The following is a 15197-nucleotide window of genomic DNA, read 5'->3' as shown; positions in this document are numbered from 1 at the left end:
AGAGCAGGAGGAGGAAAGTTGGTGCGAGCGGCTCTGGGGCCGCCCGGCAGCGGGACTGCAGAGAGCTGCCGCCTCGGCCCGGCCCAGCCGCCGCGGATGTGCCCCCGCCGGGCGGGGAAGGACGGAGCGGAGCGCGGTCGCTGGCAGCGGGGATCGGGCGGCTGGTTGCGCTTCACCCTCGCCGGGCTGCTGCACTAGGAGAATTTGTGGATTGACTGTGGCTACTGACCCGCCGCCTCGGCTTTCTCGGTTGGATCTGTGGAGCTGGGCTGCTGCTGGATTTAGGATTTTCTGTTGTTGTTTTTAATCTCCGCTTTCCCCGGTGGAAGGAAGTGCCTGCCAGCCCCCCCCCCCCCGCCAGCGCAGCGGAGCCGCGGAGGCTGGGACTCCTCTGGAAGCTAAGGTGAGCGCTGGCACCGATCCGACACAGCGGCATCCCTTTCCCCTCGGAAAAGCGCGTCGGGCTTGTAATCGCAGAGCGCGCATACAAAACACCAAAACCACCAAAAGCCACCGCGCATCTAGAAGCATACAAAATATCCAGATAGTGGGACTCGTATTTGGGATTTGTTAGTTCTCTTGCTCATGCCACTGCCCCATGGTTGCCTCAATGGCAGGATCATGAAGTGTTTGACTTTTTTTCTTCTGCTTCCAGAGACCTTAAAGAAGTCCAAAAAGAGTGTGAGGTCAAACGGCAAGGTGCCAGGATGCTATGAGATAGTGCCCCTGTCCCTGAAGAAGAAGATGGCTGCAGAACTTTACCCTGCCAGCACCAACACCAATATCGCAAACAGTAACGCCGCCGCCACCGCTGCCAACAGCAAGAAGAACGCCCTGCAGCTCCAGCAGAGCGCCCAGCCGCCCCCGCCGCCCCAGCTCCAAAACCTCAACAACAACAACTTGGAGAGCGCCAACTGGCAGTCCTTCCACCCCACACTGCGGGAGAGGTAAGGGCCAGGCCCGCCGGAGCTCGACGGCCGGGCGGGAGTGCGGCCCGGCCCCGTGCACCTGCGCCGAGGCCAGGAGCGAGGGCTGGGCTGGGCCCGCGGGAGGCTGGGCTGCTGCGCGCCAGCGGGGCTGGGGCAACCAGGTCAGGGGTTGCCCGCCGCTAACGGGGCTTCTCCCCCTTCCCCTCGCTTGCAGGAACGCGCTTATGTTTAATAACGAACTCATGGCTGACGTTCACTTCATCGTGGGCCCACCAGGGGCATCCAAGAAAGTTCCTGCCCATAAGGTTTGTGCAGATAATTTTTGGCTTTTTAATACTGCTGTGCATATTGCCTTCTCTCCCGCCTTACAACTAGTCCCACTTTTTTTTTTTTCCTAATTGCAGTTCTTGTCTAATACTAGAAGTAATTCACTGCAATTAAAAGGCACAGTCTAAGGCAGTCTTCTGCCTCCACTGTAGCTTTCAACTTTCCCTCAGTGTAGCTCTTAACTGCAAGCCAGCATGCTCAGCTATTGCTGATACATACTACTGAGGCTTCTCTCTGTTTTCCAGTACGTTTTGGCAGTTGGTAGCTCTGTCTTCTACGCTATGTTTTATGGTGATCTCGCAGAGGTCAAATCCGAAATCCATATACCAGATGTGGAACCTGCAGCCTTTCTAATCCTATTAAAGTAAGTGGCCACTACAAGTCTACTAATTACACGGACAGAATCAAAGTAGCTTATAAAATATGCATCTCCTAATTGGCATTGTGCAATATGCACTTATTACTGTTTACTTAATGTGCTGACAAATACTGTATATCAGATTCACTGCCAGCAAAGATGACAAGAGATCAATCTTTAATGGCCTATATAAATATTTATTTTTTCCCTAAGAAAGTACTTTTTTTTTTCTCCCATCTAGATATATGTATAGTGATGAAATAGACCTGGAAGCTGACACAGTTCTGGCTACGTTGTATGCTGCCAAGAAGTACATTGTGCCAGCCCTAGCAAAGGCTTGCGTCAATTTTCTGGAGACCAGTTTAGAAGCAAAGAACGCTTGTGTCCTGCTGTCTCAGAGCAGGCTCTTTGAGGAGCCGGAGCTGACCCAGCGCTGCTGGGAAGTGATTGATGCTCAAGCAGAAATGGCACTGAAGTCAGAGGGCTTCTGTGAGATAGATCAACAAACACTAGAGATCATTGTAACCCGGGAGGCACTCAACACCAAGGAAGTAGTAGTTTTCGAGGCTGTTCTCAACTGGGCAGAGGCTGAATGCAAAAGGCAAGGGCTGCCAGTTACACCACGTAACAAGAGGAATGTATTAGGGAAAGCTTTGTACCTGGTGCGGATCCCAACCATGACTTTGGAAGAGTTTGCTAATGGAGCTGCCCAGTCTGACATCCTCACCCTTGAGGAAACTCACAACATATTCCTGTGGTACACAGCTGCAAATAAACCCAAACTAGAGTTTCCGCTGACAAAAAGAAAAGGACTGGTACCTCAGCGATGCCATCGGTTTCAGTCCTCTGCATACCGCAGCAATCAGTGGAGGTACCGAGGGCGATGTGACAGTATTCAGTTTGCCGTAGACAAACGGATATTTATAGCAGGACTGGGATTGTATGGATCGAGCTGTGGCAAAGCTGAATACAGTGTCAAAATTGAACTGAAGCGCTTAGGAGTTGTCCTTGCTCAAAATCTGACAAAGTTTACCTCTGATGGCTCCAGTAACACTTTCTCTGTGTGGTTTGAACACCCTGTGCAGGTTGAGCAAGATACCTTTTATAACGTAAGTGCTATTCTGGATGGTAATGAACTCAGTTACTTTGGGCAAGAGGGAATGACTGAAGTGCAGTGCGGGAAAGTGACGTTCCAGTTCCAGTGCTCCTCGGACAGTACTAATGGTACTGGAGTACAAGGAGGACAAATACCTGAGCTCATTTTCTATGCATGATGCATTTCACCTTGATTGTATTCCAGTACTGCAATGATGCACATTAAGGGATTTCTCTGTTTTACTACAAACTCTGCAGCAGTATGGAATGTTATGCTACTTACCTATCTGCTACATCAGCCTATACAAATAAGTGAAGGAATGCTCTTGAATTTAATCTTATTTTATTTATTCATAAGCTATTTGACTTGATAATTAAGACTGCAACAAGCAGAGAAATGTTAAATTTTGCACGTACTGTGCATTTATTTTGTATATAGATAACTAATGTGCAGACTGCAGCTGTAATTAAATAGAATGTTCTAAACTAGAGCAGTTTATGAATCTGTGAAATATAAAACATTTTTACTTGCCCTAAATCCTGTGTATTTGATCACTGCTCATCTTCTAGCTTGTGTCTGTTAATTCCTCTACAGTACAGCTAACGGGTGATGATACTGTAATGTATCCCCTCTGTGCAGCTATATAGGGCATTAGCTATCACTGCAGATACAAGGGTTTCCTTGCCTGGTAACTGAGACTATCCATCAGTAGCCTTTAATTTCCTTCACGTAAAAGGGAGCTGACATCTGTGGAAGCTCAGGGGTTCCTTCGTGTTGCCTAAGCTGAAGCCAGGCAAACCCTGAATATAATCAATCAAAATCATCCTGTGGTTATATTTAAGATCTCTAATACCCATCCACATGCACCATCTGCATTAACCTCCAGCCTGTCCAGCAAACAGTAACACTGACACTTGCACCTGTCCAACTGCACCCCAATTGAATGGCCAGAGTCAAGAGAAGGCTTAACTCAGTTACAGGCATTATCACTGATTTAGCCCAAAGCTGCAATACTGGCACCCCTTATCTAAATATACATCCCATCCTCACATTTAGGAGCAGACATTAGAGAAACACTTGAAATACAGCCTTTAAGTTCACTCAAAATTACTAATAAGAACAAAAGCTGCTGGATCTTTGCCTCCCTCCCATTTTTATTTTTCTTAAAGCAGTCTTAAGCACTATTGGTAATTTTATAGCTAATACCCTTAATTTTTTTTAAGGAGTGATAAAAGTAGGTGTTTTTTTTTCAAGTATCTGACAATCATTACTGATGAGCCAGTTAAAAGTACAGGTTTTTTACAAATTTCTTGCATCATGAGGACCTTGGAAAGAATATTAAAGCAGCAGTCTAAACCAGCATTTTTCCATGTGTGACGAGTACCTCTACATTTAACTGAGAAGGGTTTTCTGTTTGCCTTTTCCTAAGCTGCATTAATTTAGACCTTGAAACTAAGCCACAACACAAATTCTGCCCATTCTGTCTTAAAAAAACAGTAATAACAAATAAGGCAAGTGAATTATTGAAAATAACAACTTTTCACCAAATATCAAGCTGTGCAAATGAAGTCAGCACACCACTACAGCTGATAGCTGTGCACTGCCACATTCTATCTGGATGCTGTTATGACAGTGCTCAGTATGTGAGCTGCGGGTTCTCTTGCTGCAAAGGCAGGCAGTTAGGTGCCTAGCTGAGTACATCTGAAGGGGGGAGTATGTGTATTGTATACAGAGGCATCTGATGCTCTCAGTATAGATTAAGGAGTGTGGGAGTAGGAGTGGGTAAAGATACAGAAATAAAATTTCTGCACAGAGGTGGTAGCAGTCACAAGACCTCTCTATAAACAGTCTTTTAACTGGAATTGACATTAACTCCCTAGACAATAGCTTTTTTGCCCTTTTGACATGTTAGAACCCACCTTCCTATCACTGTTACAATTTCAGTGATGAGTTACTAATTATTCACATGCTTGGAAAAAGTTGCTTCTTTTCCATTGACCCAACTGTATTTCAAGCTCTGAACAACTCAGCTACAGGTGATGGACAAATAGTGAGTTTGGCAAATATTCATCAAACACTGCATCTCTGTAGAACCAAAGTGTGACAGGCCTGTGTGAGCTTGCAAACATACACAAGTTTGTTATACATGAGCCCCGTCTTAGCATAGTTTGGAAAAAGCAACAAAATTGTTTTTAAAAGAAAACAGCATCTAGCTCCCAAAACTCTTACATAAAGGAGAACAGGCTCCCATAGTCAGCAAAGCTCTTCTGCATCGATTGATTCCAGCTTCACTTTTAAAGGTACCACTTTTGCATTTGGCACACAGTACTATGTCTATCTATACACACACATACGCACTCTTGTCACATAACCATGCAAAACCCACACCCAAATACTCAAAAGTCAACTCAAAAAAAATACCTATAGCTGGAGCGTTTATGCAGAGTTCTCTGGCCAACAGAAGGAAAGTTTTGCCCAGCACATAGACATTCACCTATTTAAAAGACAAAAAAACCCCATTATTTAAATATTAAACCACATTCTTAAACAAACCTTCTTTTAAGAAGTTCAACTGAAGTAATACAAATGATATTCATAGATATAAAATAACACTTGGTACTTGTCAAAGGCTGCACAAATTAGCATTGTAAATAAAAGCAGAAGTTTATATTGAAAAAATGAAAAGAAGCTGTTCTTCATGCTCTTCAGTGAGTTCTGTTGCTCTGTAGTACTTGGACAATTTTTCAGTTGTTACCTAACATTGTGACATTGAGCAGACTTTAACATAACATCAGTGTATATAAAGTGTCATTTGTCTTATAACAAAACCTGAGCAAATACTCACAAGTTATTACAAATTTCAGCTCTGCGTGGTCATGTGAAATGGGATAATTAAGTATTGCACAAGCACACACCAAACTTTTCCAGCAAAGCAAGGAGTGGTGCTAGATGCCCCAGGGGTTATTTGTCATTTCTCACTCTCTGGACATTGCCCCATATTACCCTACATTAAAAAAAGATAAATTCAGAAAAACCCTAAGCCACAGCAAACCTGCTGAGGAGCCAGGGACAGAGCCCTGAATCCCTCCTTCACTGTGGCACTCAGGAGGACATAAATAGAGGGGAGGAGTTGCTCTTTATACTCTGATGTGCAATTAATAACATAGGCAAATACATTTGTATTTTAAAAGTCTGAGGAAGTTTTCTTTCACTAGTTTTGTGGTCAGCAGGAAAGGCAGGATATACTTCAGTTTCTAATAAGCCCCAAAATGTTCCCACGAAGCTCCGGGATCACCTTGCTCCCCCCAGGGCATATGTAAAGGTCAAGGTTAGCATAAAACATTCCATTCTTCTACACTCCAAATACATATATTTTTATATTTTAAGGCTACTATATACTCTGTTGCTTTTATGTGACACAACTGTCCCTCTCTTTCCTATGCCAGGATAGTGAAGGTGTTTACTAAGCAGTCAATTACATAGCTAAGTTGCTGATTATGGTAGAAGCCTATGTAAATAAAAATATCCTGTTACTGTGTATATTCTCTTTCAGTTTCACAAGAGCTTTACCAACAACTCTTTAAAACCAAACTTTCCTTCCAGGTTTATAGATGCTTCTACTAAGATAGCAAAAATGCATATATATATATATATAAACAAAACAAAAAATACTGACACATTTTCACCTAGCACGTCAAAATCTGAAATGTTCTTAATGTAAATTTTTCCTCGAATTTAAAAAAAAATTAAAAATGAGAACTTCAAAGACATCCTCAGAATAATCATGTATCCTGAAAGTGACTGTGCATTCAAGTGTACACAATGCAATGGTAATTCATTTCATATTAAGTGGAAGGTGTTGGATATCTATCTTTCATGCTGTGTCTGACCAATGATTGGACTGGCCTAGAAGATACAAAAGTATATTCTCAAATTTTACTGTCCTCTTTTTCCCTGAAATACCGGACCACACAGGAATACTATTCTATGAGAAAGAAGTGAACAAAATATACCCTCTGCATAAGAATAATATTTCTTTGGAAATAAGTCACGGAATTTTTATACTGACAAAAAAGCACCTACTGAATCGGCAATTCACATAGCAGTTTGAGAGTATGTGACTTTCCATAAGCCACAGAGACAGAACAGACATTACTACAAGAAAGCATCCGCAGTGTTCCAGTTGGCTGTAGATGCTCTAGATTCATTGCAAGATTGGAATGGCTTTTTTTGACCTTTTGTCTAAAAATTATTAACATAAAGAATGGGGGCTTGGCTGTAGCTTCAGCCTTCTAAGTTTGCCAACCAAGTAACTGTAAATCTTAAACCTCATCACTTAGATCTTGTTCTGCAAGGATGATTTCTCTGCACAAATCAATAAAGTTACTTCAGTGGAGACAACTACGTATGATGTTTCCATCAGAGGCTTCAAACTCATCAAGTTCTTTCATTTTAGTCTAGGAAAAAAACCACCCTGAAATTCAGACAAGTATTTATCTTTATGGCTTTTTGTCACAACTTCTAAATATTTGATGTGTCCCCCCATCAAACCATCCCACTCTCTAAGAAACTCCTTCCAAGCAAACTTTCCATAAATGCGATCTTCAAAGAACAAATAAATATGAAGAGGCATAAAGTAGCAGGGCTTTAAAATTAAGTTCTAGCAATCAAAGTGGGTGCCAAATTAAATGTAAAGCAAAGACAAATGCATAATAAAATTGCTCAATCACAGTTTATCTTCCTCTCCTTGGCCTAACTAAAAGTCTCCGGATCCATGGTCTATTTGAGATGTACTTAAATCTAACCTGCTTTTCCACTTCACCCCCATCATCAGTGTTTTATGACCAACTTCAAGGTGTAGGCAGCACATTTACACAAAGTAATAAATTCAAATAGAAATGGTACATCAGGGAATTTTTTTTTCTTTTAATCATAAGTGAATTTCTTTGCAGTTTCTGATTACTACCAGTTTAGAAAGAAAGCATAATGTACAGTGGATTATATACTCTGTATTGTTTTCCTCATGAAACATGTGTTTTTGATGCCAAGGTAAAGTCACGAAAAGAATCAGGAATATTTAATTGCTTCCAGTTTTCCTGATAAATCAGTAGGAAAAGAAACTTAAGGCCCTCTTGAACAATACACTTCTCATCTTAAAAAGTTACCAGGTAGTCACAGGTTCTGGGGCATTTCTCATAAATGGAAAATTAAAGATGGCATAAAGCTCATCCAGAAATCTGTAATGCCACTGAACTGCTGAAACATGATATTTAAGATCTTCTGGGTTTAGTGGAAGAAGGCCCTTTCACTAAAATTTTATGCTACTGTCACTAATTTCAACTATTACTTCTGCACACACACATCCTGTGAACATCCTGTGACAGATGAGATATCATATATAATAGGCTCATAGACAGAGTCTTTCTTTACTCTCATCATTTGTATGGGTTTTTTTGCACTTCATTAAGCTTAGAAAATTGAGAGAATTAATTTAGAGGCCTACTTTAATTTCTAGTTCTTTCTTCATTAAGAACTTCTTATAAAAATTCATATATTACAATCCATCAAAAGCTTAACACTCCAAATTTAGAACCATATGACATTTTGCATTCATAAGCCTTAATTTTATATAAGTCCTTAGAATGATGAATAAACAAAAATGCCCTTCTAAAAAGATGTGTCTGGCTTAGGCTTGAATTGGTGCAGCTTTAAAGCTTACCACATCAACTTCGGCCTGTTTGCCCTCTTAATTTAAAAGAATCATGCTGAAAAACAGTGTATCCCAACTCTGCCCAGTCAAAACTGTCAGTGTTACAATTCTTTTTATAGGCATTCATAAGACTTGCACTTTTTGACTGCAATATTTTAATCAGATATTAAAATTTCCTAAACTTGATGCAACCACTAGGTTCAAGCATCAACAGCTAATACAAGAGTGGCGGCAACCTCTGTCAGAGGGGATATTTTGAAGTATCTGCATACCCTGATAGTTTTTACTGCATTATTTTACATTCTGTTCACATTTAACAAAGTGTATAAACATATGGACCTGACACTGAATTGCTGATTTTCTTTTTTTTAAGAAAAACAAAACTCAGAACAAAACAAAAAATCCCAACAAAAACTGAGATGCTTCAGCAGGAAGACATCTTTCTGACAAAACTTTGCTCACCAAGGCACTGCAAAAAGAAAACAACTGTTTTTACTCTGAAGTTTTTACAGGAGAACTTAAGATTCTCAAAGATGCTATCCTTTACCAATAGTTAGTTTCTGCTCTTATTATAGAAGACTGTATATTAGTTAAAACATGCATTTGGAGAAGGAATGGCATCCAATTATTCAGTTACATCTTTACAGAAAGATTCTTCCACTTGTTATACCCTTTGCCCTTCACAGTATTTTTTGGAGACAGTGTCTTTTCATTTCACATCTGTCAGTCATCAGATGCTGATTTCAAAGGGACAATTTTATAAGGACTTTTACCCTTCCATAATTTCTTCTTGCTTTCACATCATGTCTGATGTGTTCACAAATTCCAATATACTTCCACTTTTAGAAGCAACAACAAATTATTTGTTTCCACCAACACAGGATTTCAGCTGTTCATCAGGCTAACACCTTCCACAATTTTAAACTCTCTTTGGGAAACAGGGAATCTCCTATTCATACAGTTCCTAGGTCACTTTATCTTGTGGATAGTAGCAGAAAATAAAGCTGCCATCATTGAAGGAAAGTTTTTGCTTCACCCTAAGTTCCATAAATTTATAAATCAAGACTCTTTTCACTACAACCAATTTCCAAAAAGGCCTTTCAAGACCATGGTGTGGCATTCTGGGAACATGTTACAAATGGTGATGATGGTTAAGGTATTCTTTCTTTTAGAAAGACAAAGACTGGGCAGTTGGAACACGATGAGAATTCACACTGTGAAACATCCATGGCTGCTTGCCTAAATAATTAAGCAAGCATGAAAAGCAAATGAGTTTTTAAGGAGAGTGTCTGTTGCTGGGGAAAGAGGCACCTGTGGTTATTTGATTCATTATTAACATTTCTAGTATAGTAATGCCTGAAGGTCCCAACCAGGTTGTTTAAATTAACTCAATCAACACAGTAATTTGCATAGGGGCAATAAAGGCAAATGAAGTCAACATGATAATAACTTTAAATTAACAAAGGGTATTAAAAACTAAAGCAAATGAATGTAGTCTTAAAAAATACTCTATTTTACCCTTCTGCACACAAACTGAAACTTTTTTTTAATACATATTGCAACCAGAACATTCTTTTAACCTCAAAAGACAATACACAAGACTACAAACACGTACCAAACTCAGCTTGTGAGACTGCAGTTCAAAGAGACACAAATCAAAATTAAGCAGCTTCCTCTCATGCTATGCTTTAAAGTGTTGCCTTCAGCCTGAGGACTCTGCAGGGACAATCTACTTTTGCTAATCACATACGGGGTAGTCCTAGAATTCTTCCTCCACCACCACAGCAGTACAATAGACCATTATCATAACACATATGCAAGAAAGTTGGAGTAATTTACAACAAGGATAGAAGAATCAGGTAAGCCAACGCTGCCTTTGGAAAAAAAAAAATAAAGTGTCCAAAATCTCACAATAAAAATCCTTCTGGACAAGAAACCATTGTTACTTGACTAAACAAATTGAAGGTAAAGAAATAGGGAATGAGAACTGTGTGTTGAAGTGGAAGAGAGACCAGCAGAGGACTAGACCAAGCAAGTATTGGTTACTGATTTTTTCTTCCTGTGTAGTCTCTTCCTTTATCTAGAACTGTAGCACAGTTCAAGCTGGAATGGATCTCAGCAGGTCTCCAACCCCAACCTCCTGCTCAGAGCAGGGTCAGCTACAAGAACAGACGAGGTTCCTCAGAATCTTGAAAACTTTTGATTGACAGAGACTTCAGAACTGCTCTGAGCAACCTGTTTCAAAACTTGGCCGTCCTCATGGTGAAAAACCTTTTCATGGTATCAAGTCAAAACATCTCATTTTAATTAATTATTATTGTTGCTGCTAATCCTCCTGCTGCAGACTCCTGTAAAAAACCTGGCTCTGCTTAACATCTTCTAAGTATTAGCCTTATTTAACAGTAGGACACACCAAAGGCACACTAAAAATTATATTCTACTAGGCTAACTGGAGATCAGAGCACTGCAAACACTTCTCCCAAAGTCTTTTGTGACCACATTGCAAAGACCATGACCCTGGAGATGACAAGAGTCTAAAAAAAACCTGCCATTTCTGAGGATGAGAAGGGCAGCATTTCACCACAGCAAGATCAAAACCTTAGCCAAATACTTCTCCAGGTGCAAGGAATGAGGTGCTCAAACAGATGACCAACCCTAAACTGTTCAAAAGTTGGGCCAAGACTAGACAAGCTTCTCAGGTCTCCTAAATAGGCAAGGCCTGTTGCTTAGATTGGACTAACAAAAAAGCAAACCAAAGGCCTGATTACAGACCTCTCTAAAGACTATATTTGCAAGTAAAATGCAGTATCTGAAAATATTAATCAAATACTTTCCCTGTCAGAGACTGATGACTGATCACCCTTCCAACTCAATCAACATGCAGCATGGCTGATCTGCACAAGGAAGGAGCCTGATTTGGAGCAGTGATCTGGACATTTTCAGATAATACTTTAAAAGTACCAGAAGCATACTGAATCTGACAACACTTCCAACAGGTTTCCAAGACATAGGATATACTTCACCTGAGGATAAAATGGGAGAAAAAGTACCAAGGAAACTGCCTTTACAATTAAAAAAAGGCAACAACATTTGGCTTTTTCCAAGATGACAGTAATTTTGAAGCTACAAAAACTATTATGAAATGTAGCAGTTCTTCAGTGGAACAAGACAAACTCCCACATCTCAGTCATCAGCATAAGAGAAAAACTGACATGACTTCTTAAACAGACTGCCATTAAACAGTGAAAATTAGTCTCCTCTGTTCTGAGTTTTAGCAGTATAATACTATTCTAAAAGTATTAAACTACAAGGGGCAACTTTTTTTTATTCTTTTATGGGGAATGGGGGACCAAATCCCAAAGCAACTCAGTGAAGACAGAAAGAGAGGCTGGGCAAGTAGTAGAGACCAGAGCTTGAGAGGCCAGTCTTACGGTTTTGTTTTGGGATTTTTTGTTTGTTTTTAAAAAGCTAAACAGTTCAACAAGAGATAAAGAACATAAATATATTAGGTCATTAAACAAACCATGAGTTACAGGTTACAGCAGATTCAAGTCTTCTTCATATCACTCTTACTTTTAGCTACCACCTTTCTTATGTTGTGATCCACAAAGGGTGTTAACCCTCCTAGGGCTTGCAAGACACTGCTTGAAGGTCACTGATGTGGAGGGTGTCATCAAGTGGGATGCAGAATGGCATTGCTAATACTGCTTCCAGCTGCAAGATGGCAGAAGGAAGCAATGAACGGTCTTTTCCATGTGCTTTCATTTATCTTTTTTGCTGGTAGCTAGAGTTACAAAACTTACTTCTCGTTTTGCTTTTAGATGAAGCAATGCACAAAAGGTTGTTCCACTTGTTTTTCCACCCTCAAATGAACTGAAACCTATTTCAAGGTGTTCTGTAACTCACTCCATAATGACACTTGGTAAGGATGTTTCATTTGGTAACTCTCTTCCAAAAATCCCTGCAGTCAGATGATTAGCAGCCCTGCAGGTCCCATCACCTGTCACACAACCGAGCTGCATCAAGCAGAAAATGCTAAAGAAAGAATCTCAAAATCTGCTATTAGCATCTAAGCAAGAGTTAGTGAGTGAAGCTCAGCTGTAGCTCATTGCTTAGACTTTCAGATGTGACTTTTTCCAAAATTGACAACTCTCTCACTTCAGCAAGAACAACAGTTCCCTGGACCACTCTGCCCCATTTTGTACAGATGAGTGAGCAAGTTAAATGTTTTGGAAAGATAATACCACTGCCATTACTACTACTACTGCTAACAACCCTTGTTTTCCTCTAATGCCATGCATATCCCAACTTCAGGATAGGAAAGCTGCCCTTGAAAAAAAGAGGCACTTCAAGGTAGTACAGTACAATCTAATGAGGTAATTGCTTTTCTTTATTTAGGCACAAAATCTGTGGGCAAAGGCTGATCTAAAGCAGAATCTACTGATGCTTTTTGCCTGGGCCATAAACATCTTGCCACCAAGTTTTTGTTGAGTTTTTTTGTTTGGTGTTTTTTGGGGGAGAGAGAAGGAGGGCAGAACATTTTGGTTTGGCTTGTGGGGGGTGGTTGCTTGGGGGGTTTTTGGGAGCTGTGGGGCTTCTTGGGTTTTTGGTGTGTTTTGATTTGGGGAATTTTTATTTGAGGGGGTGGGTTCGTTGTTTTTTTTTTCCAGTTGTATTTGTTGTTTGTTTTTTTGTTGGGGGGAGGGAGAAGGGAGGGGATAAGGAGTGGGGAAGGAGTAAACAAACTCCAGGTGGAGGAGAAATGAAGCTAGGACCTGAAAACTCATTTCTAAGTTCTTCAAAGTGAATTTCTGGCTAGCTAAAGTTAAGAATGACATTTAACATTCCTGTTTGCTCAGATTCACCTTAAAGAAGCTATAAAGCAGAGCACATCTTAAGTCTTCACACAGTTAAATACATAAATACAGATAATGATACTGAAATTTTGCATTTTTCCTCTTTCCCTACTATTGATCTATTCCTGTCTCTCCCATCTCTCCAGTTACCCCTCTTTAACGTTCTGATCCTCACAATCCCCAACTCCCCACCTTTTCCAGCTGGCATATACTGAGGGGGAAAGACAAATTGTTCAATCTTTCTTGTCTGTGCTTGCTGACAATACTTTTTTCTTTTACAGATACAATACTGACTCTTCTTCACATTGTGTGACTATTCTTCATATTACTGTCATCACTCTATTTCGTAACAATCACCATGAAAAATCACCAGTGTTTAGAAGGAAATAAACCTCCCATTCTACACATGCATTATTTGGTTATAAGTAATCAAAATAATTCAGTAACAGTTTAAAAGAGAGAAAAAAGTTACTCTTTTTTTTAGGAATTAAAGATTCATTTGATTATTGCAATTCCAGCAGATTGCTTCAAGTAATAAATAGTCTTTACAGGGATGCCATTTACCAAGACAGCTGGGAAGACAAAAATAGATGCAACTAACCTACTCACATTGTATGTAAAACAGTTGTAACATGGAGAATGAGCATAAGAGCATATGTCATTAGAGCTTTCTAATTCCACATACAGAGCAAGTACGCCTTTCTCTCAAAATAAATTTTATAAACCACGTCTCTGTAGTGCACTAATCCATTTAGACAGTATTACCTACCAAAAAAGCTATTTCTGTTTTCAACAACTGTTCTTTTAAAATTGTGTAGCATCTGACTCTGCCATTGCAGTGGCTCTGAATCCTGATGAAAGGATCATACTAACTCTCAATGCATTATATGTAGCATTCAAGGGAAAAAAAAATAAATTAACATTTAATTTTACTGAACAATTACTCAGATTTATAAACCCAGTGATTTTCCAAGTCAGAATTTTTAGAGAGAAATTAAAACATCCCCAACAGCCCACACTGACAGCTCTTGGCTTGCAATCGATCTTTAACAATTCAAAAGTTTCAAATAGTAATTAAAAAAAAAACAACTTACCTGAAGAAGGTCACTGAGGTCAAGTAACATGTCTGTGAGGAAGTCAAGGAATATACATGCTTGTTGAATGTGACACTGTTTCTTAATTTCATTAGCAACCCCAAAAAGGAAGCAATAAACCCAGGCTTAACTGTCAAATCAAATACGGACTAGGTACTTTGATGCACCACTTCTGCTAACAGACAGCACCCAGTTAACAGTTCAGCCCCCAAAAAAATTCTGCCAGCACCTGCTGCATTTACTACACAAGCTGTCCATGTGAAGTGATGGTCTCAAAGAACAAGCCAACACCTTGTGCGACTTAAAATGCTCACCACACAAGGCAGCTCAAGAAAGACCCAATGATAACAATAAACCAAATACCTGCATCAAGATAGAATACTCTTACTGCACTTCACTTAAGAACATAAAGTATTATAAGTCTCCTATGCCACCTTAGGAGCACAGAATCCCAGAAAAACAGATAGAAGAGCAACATAAGAAACCTGCAGTAAGTTTCTGTTGTCCTCATAGAAGAGGACCTGTCAAAGAACTGGGAAAAGAATGCAGCTTTGGCCACTCACTTCTCTGACCAAGCAAATCAGCTGTTACCTATGAGTTTTCACTCCATCCATCATATCCTACACTACTGAAAAAATATTAGGTCACCATCTACTACTCGTTATAGGCACCCTTGGAACTCATTGTAGTGGTTTAAACCCAGTCAGGTAATTCGTTCGCTCACTACCCCCCCTTTCTTGCCCTCCCCCTGCTCCCGGAGGGACAGAGAGGAGAATCGAAAAGAATGCAACTCCCACAGGTTGAGATAAGAACAGTTTAGTAACTAA

At 40.1% G+C, this 15197-nt stretch overlaps 2 protein-coding genes across 9 annotated transcripts in view; one reads left to right on the top strand and one right to left on the bottom strand.

The window, feature by feature from the left end:
• Window positions 1-15197, bottom strand: part of BRF1 (BRF1 RNA polymerase III transcription initiation factor subunit) — a 174121-nt gene that overhangs the window by 89218 nt on the left and 69706 nt on the right. For 3 of the 6 annotated variants that reach the window (XM_057416143.1, XM_057416145.1, XM_057416147.1), the window contains one exon: window positions 5132-5204. In XM_057416143.1, the coding sequence (XP_057272126.1) occupies window positions 5132-5204 (73 nt within the window). Of the gene's footprint in view, window positions 1-5131; window positions 5205-14045; window positions 14067-14370; window positions 14403-15197 lie in introns of those variants that run through there. The other 3 variants (XM_057416144.1, XM_057416146.1, XM_057416148.1) reach the window with 2 other exon arrangements.
• Window positions 302-3247, top strand: BTBD6 (BTB domain containing 6). Of its 3 annotated transcripts, XM_057416151.1 has the most exons (5): window positions 302-403; window positions 656-947; window positions 1144-1234; window positions 1502-1620; window positions 1856-3247. In XM_057416151.1, the coding sequence occupies exons 2-5, from the start codon at window positions 745-747 to the stop codon at window positions 2886-2888; spliced, it is 1446 nt and encodes a 481-aa protein (XP_057272134.1). In that variant the 5' UTR covers window positions 302-403; window positions 656-744; the 3' UTR covers window positions 2889-3247. The 3 variants fall into 3 exon arrangements, with proteins under 3 accessions (XP_057272134.1, XP_057272133.1, XP_057272135.1); XM_057416150.1 differs by lacking the exon at window positions 302-403 and having other exon boundaries at window positions 478-947; XM_057416152.1 differs by lacking the exons at window positions 302-403; window positions 1144-1234 and having other exon boundaries at window positions 798-947.

This window comes from Pezoporus wallicus, unplaced genomic scaffold (genome assembly GCF_028554395.1).
Source record: "Pezoporus wallicus isolate ANWC-B61680 ecotype Strahan unplaced genomic scaffold, APGP_CSIRO_Pwel_v1 scaffold_2146, whole genome shotgun sequence".
Classification (NCBI taxonomy): Eukaryota; Metazoa; Chordata; class Aves; order Psittaciformes; family Psittacidae; genus Pezoporus; species Pezoporus wallicus.
This window is presented reverse-complemented; position numbering and strand designations above follow the sequence as displayed.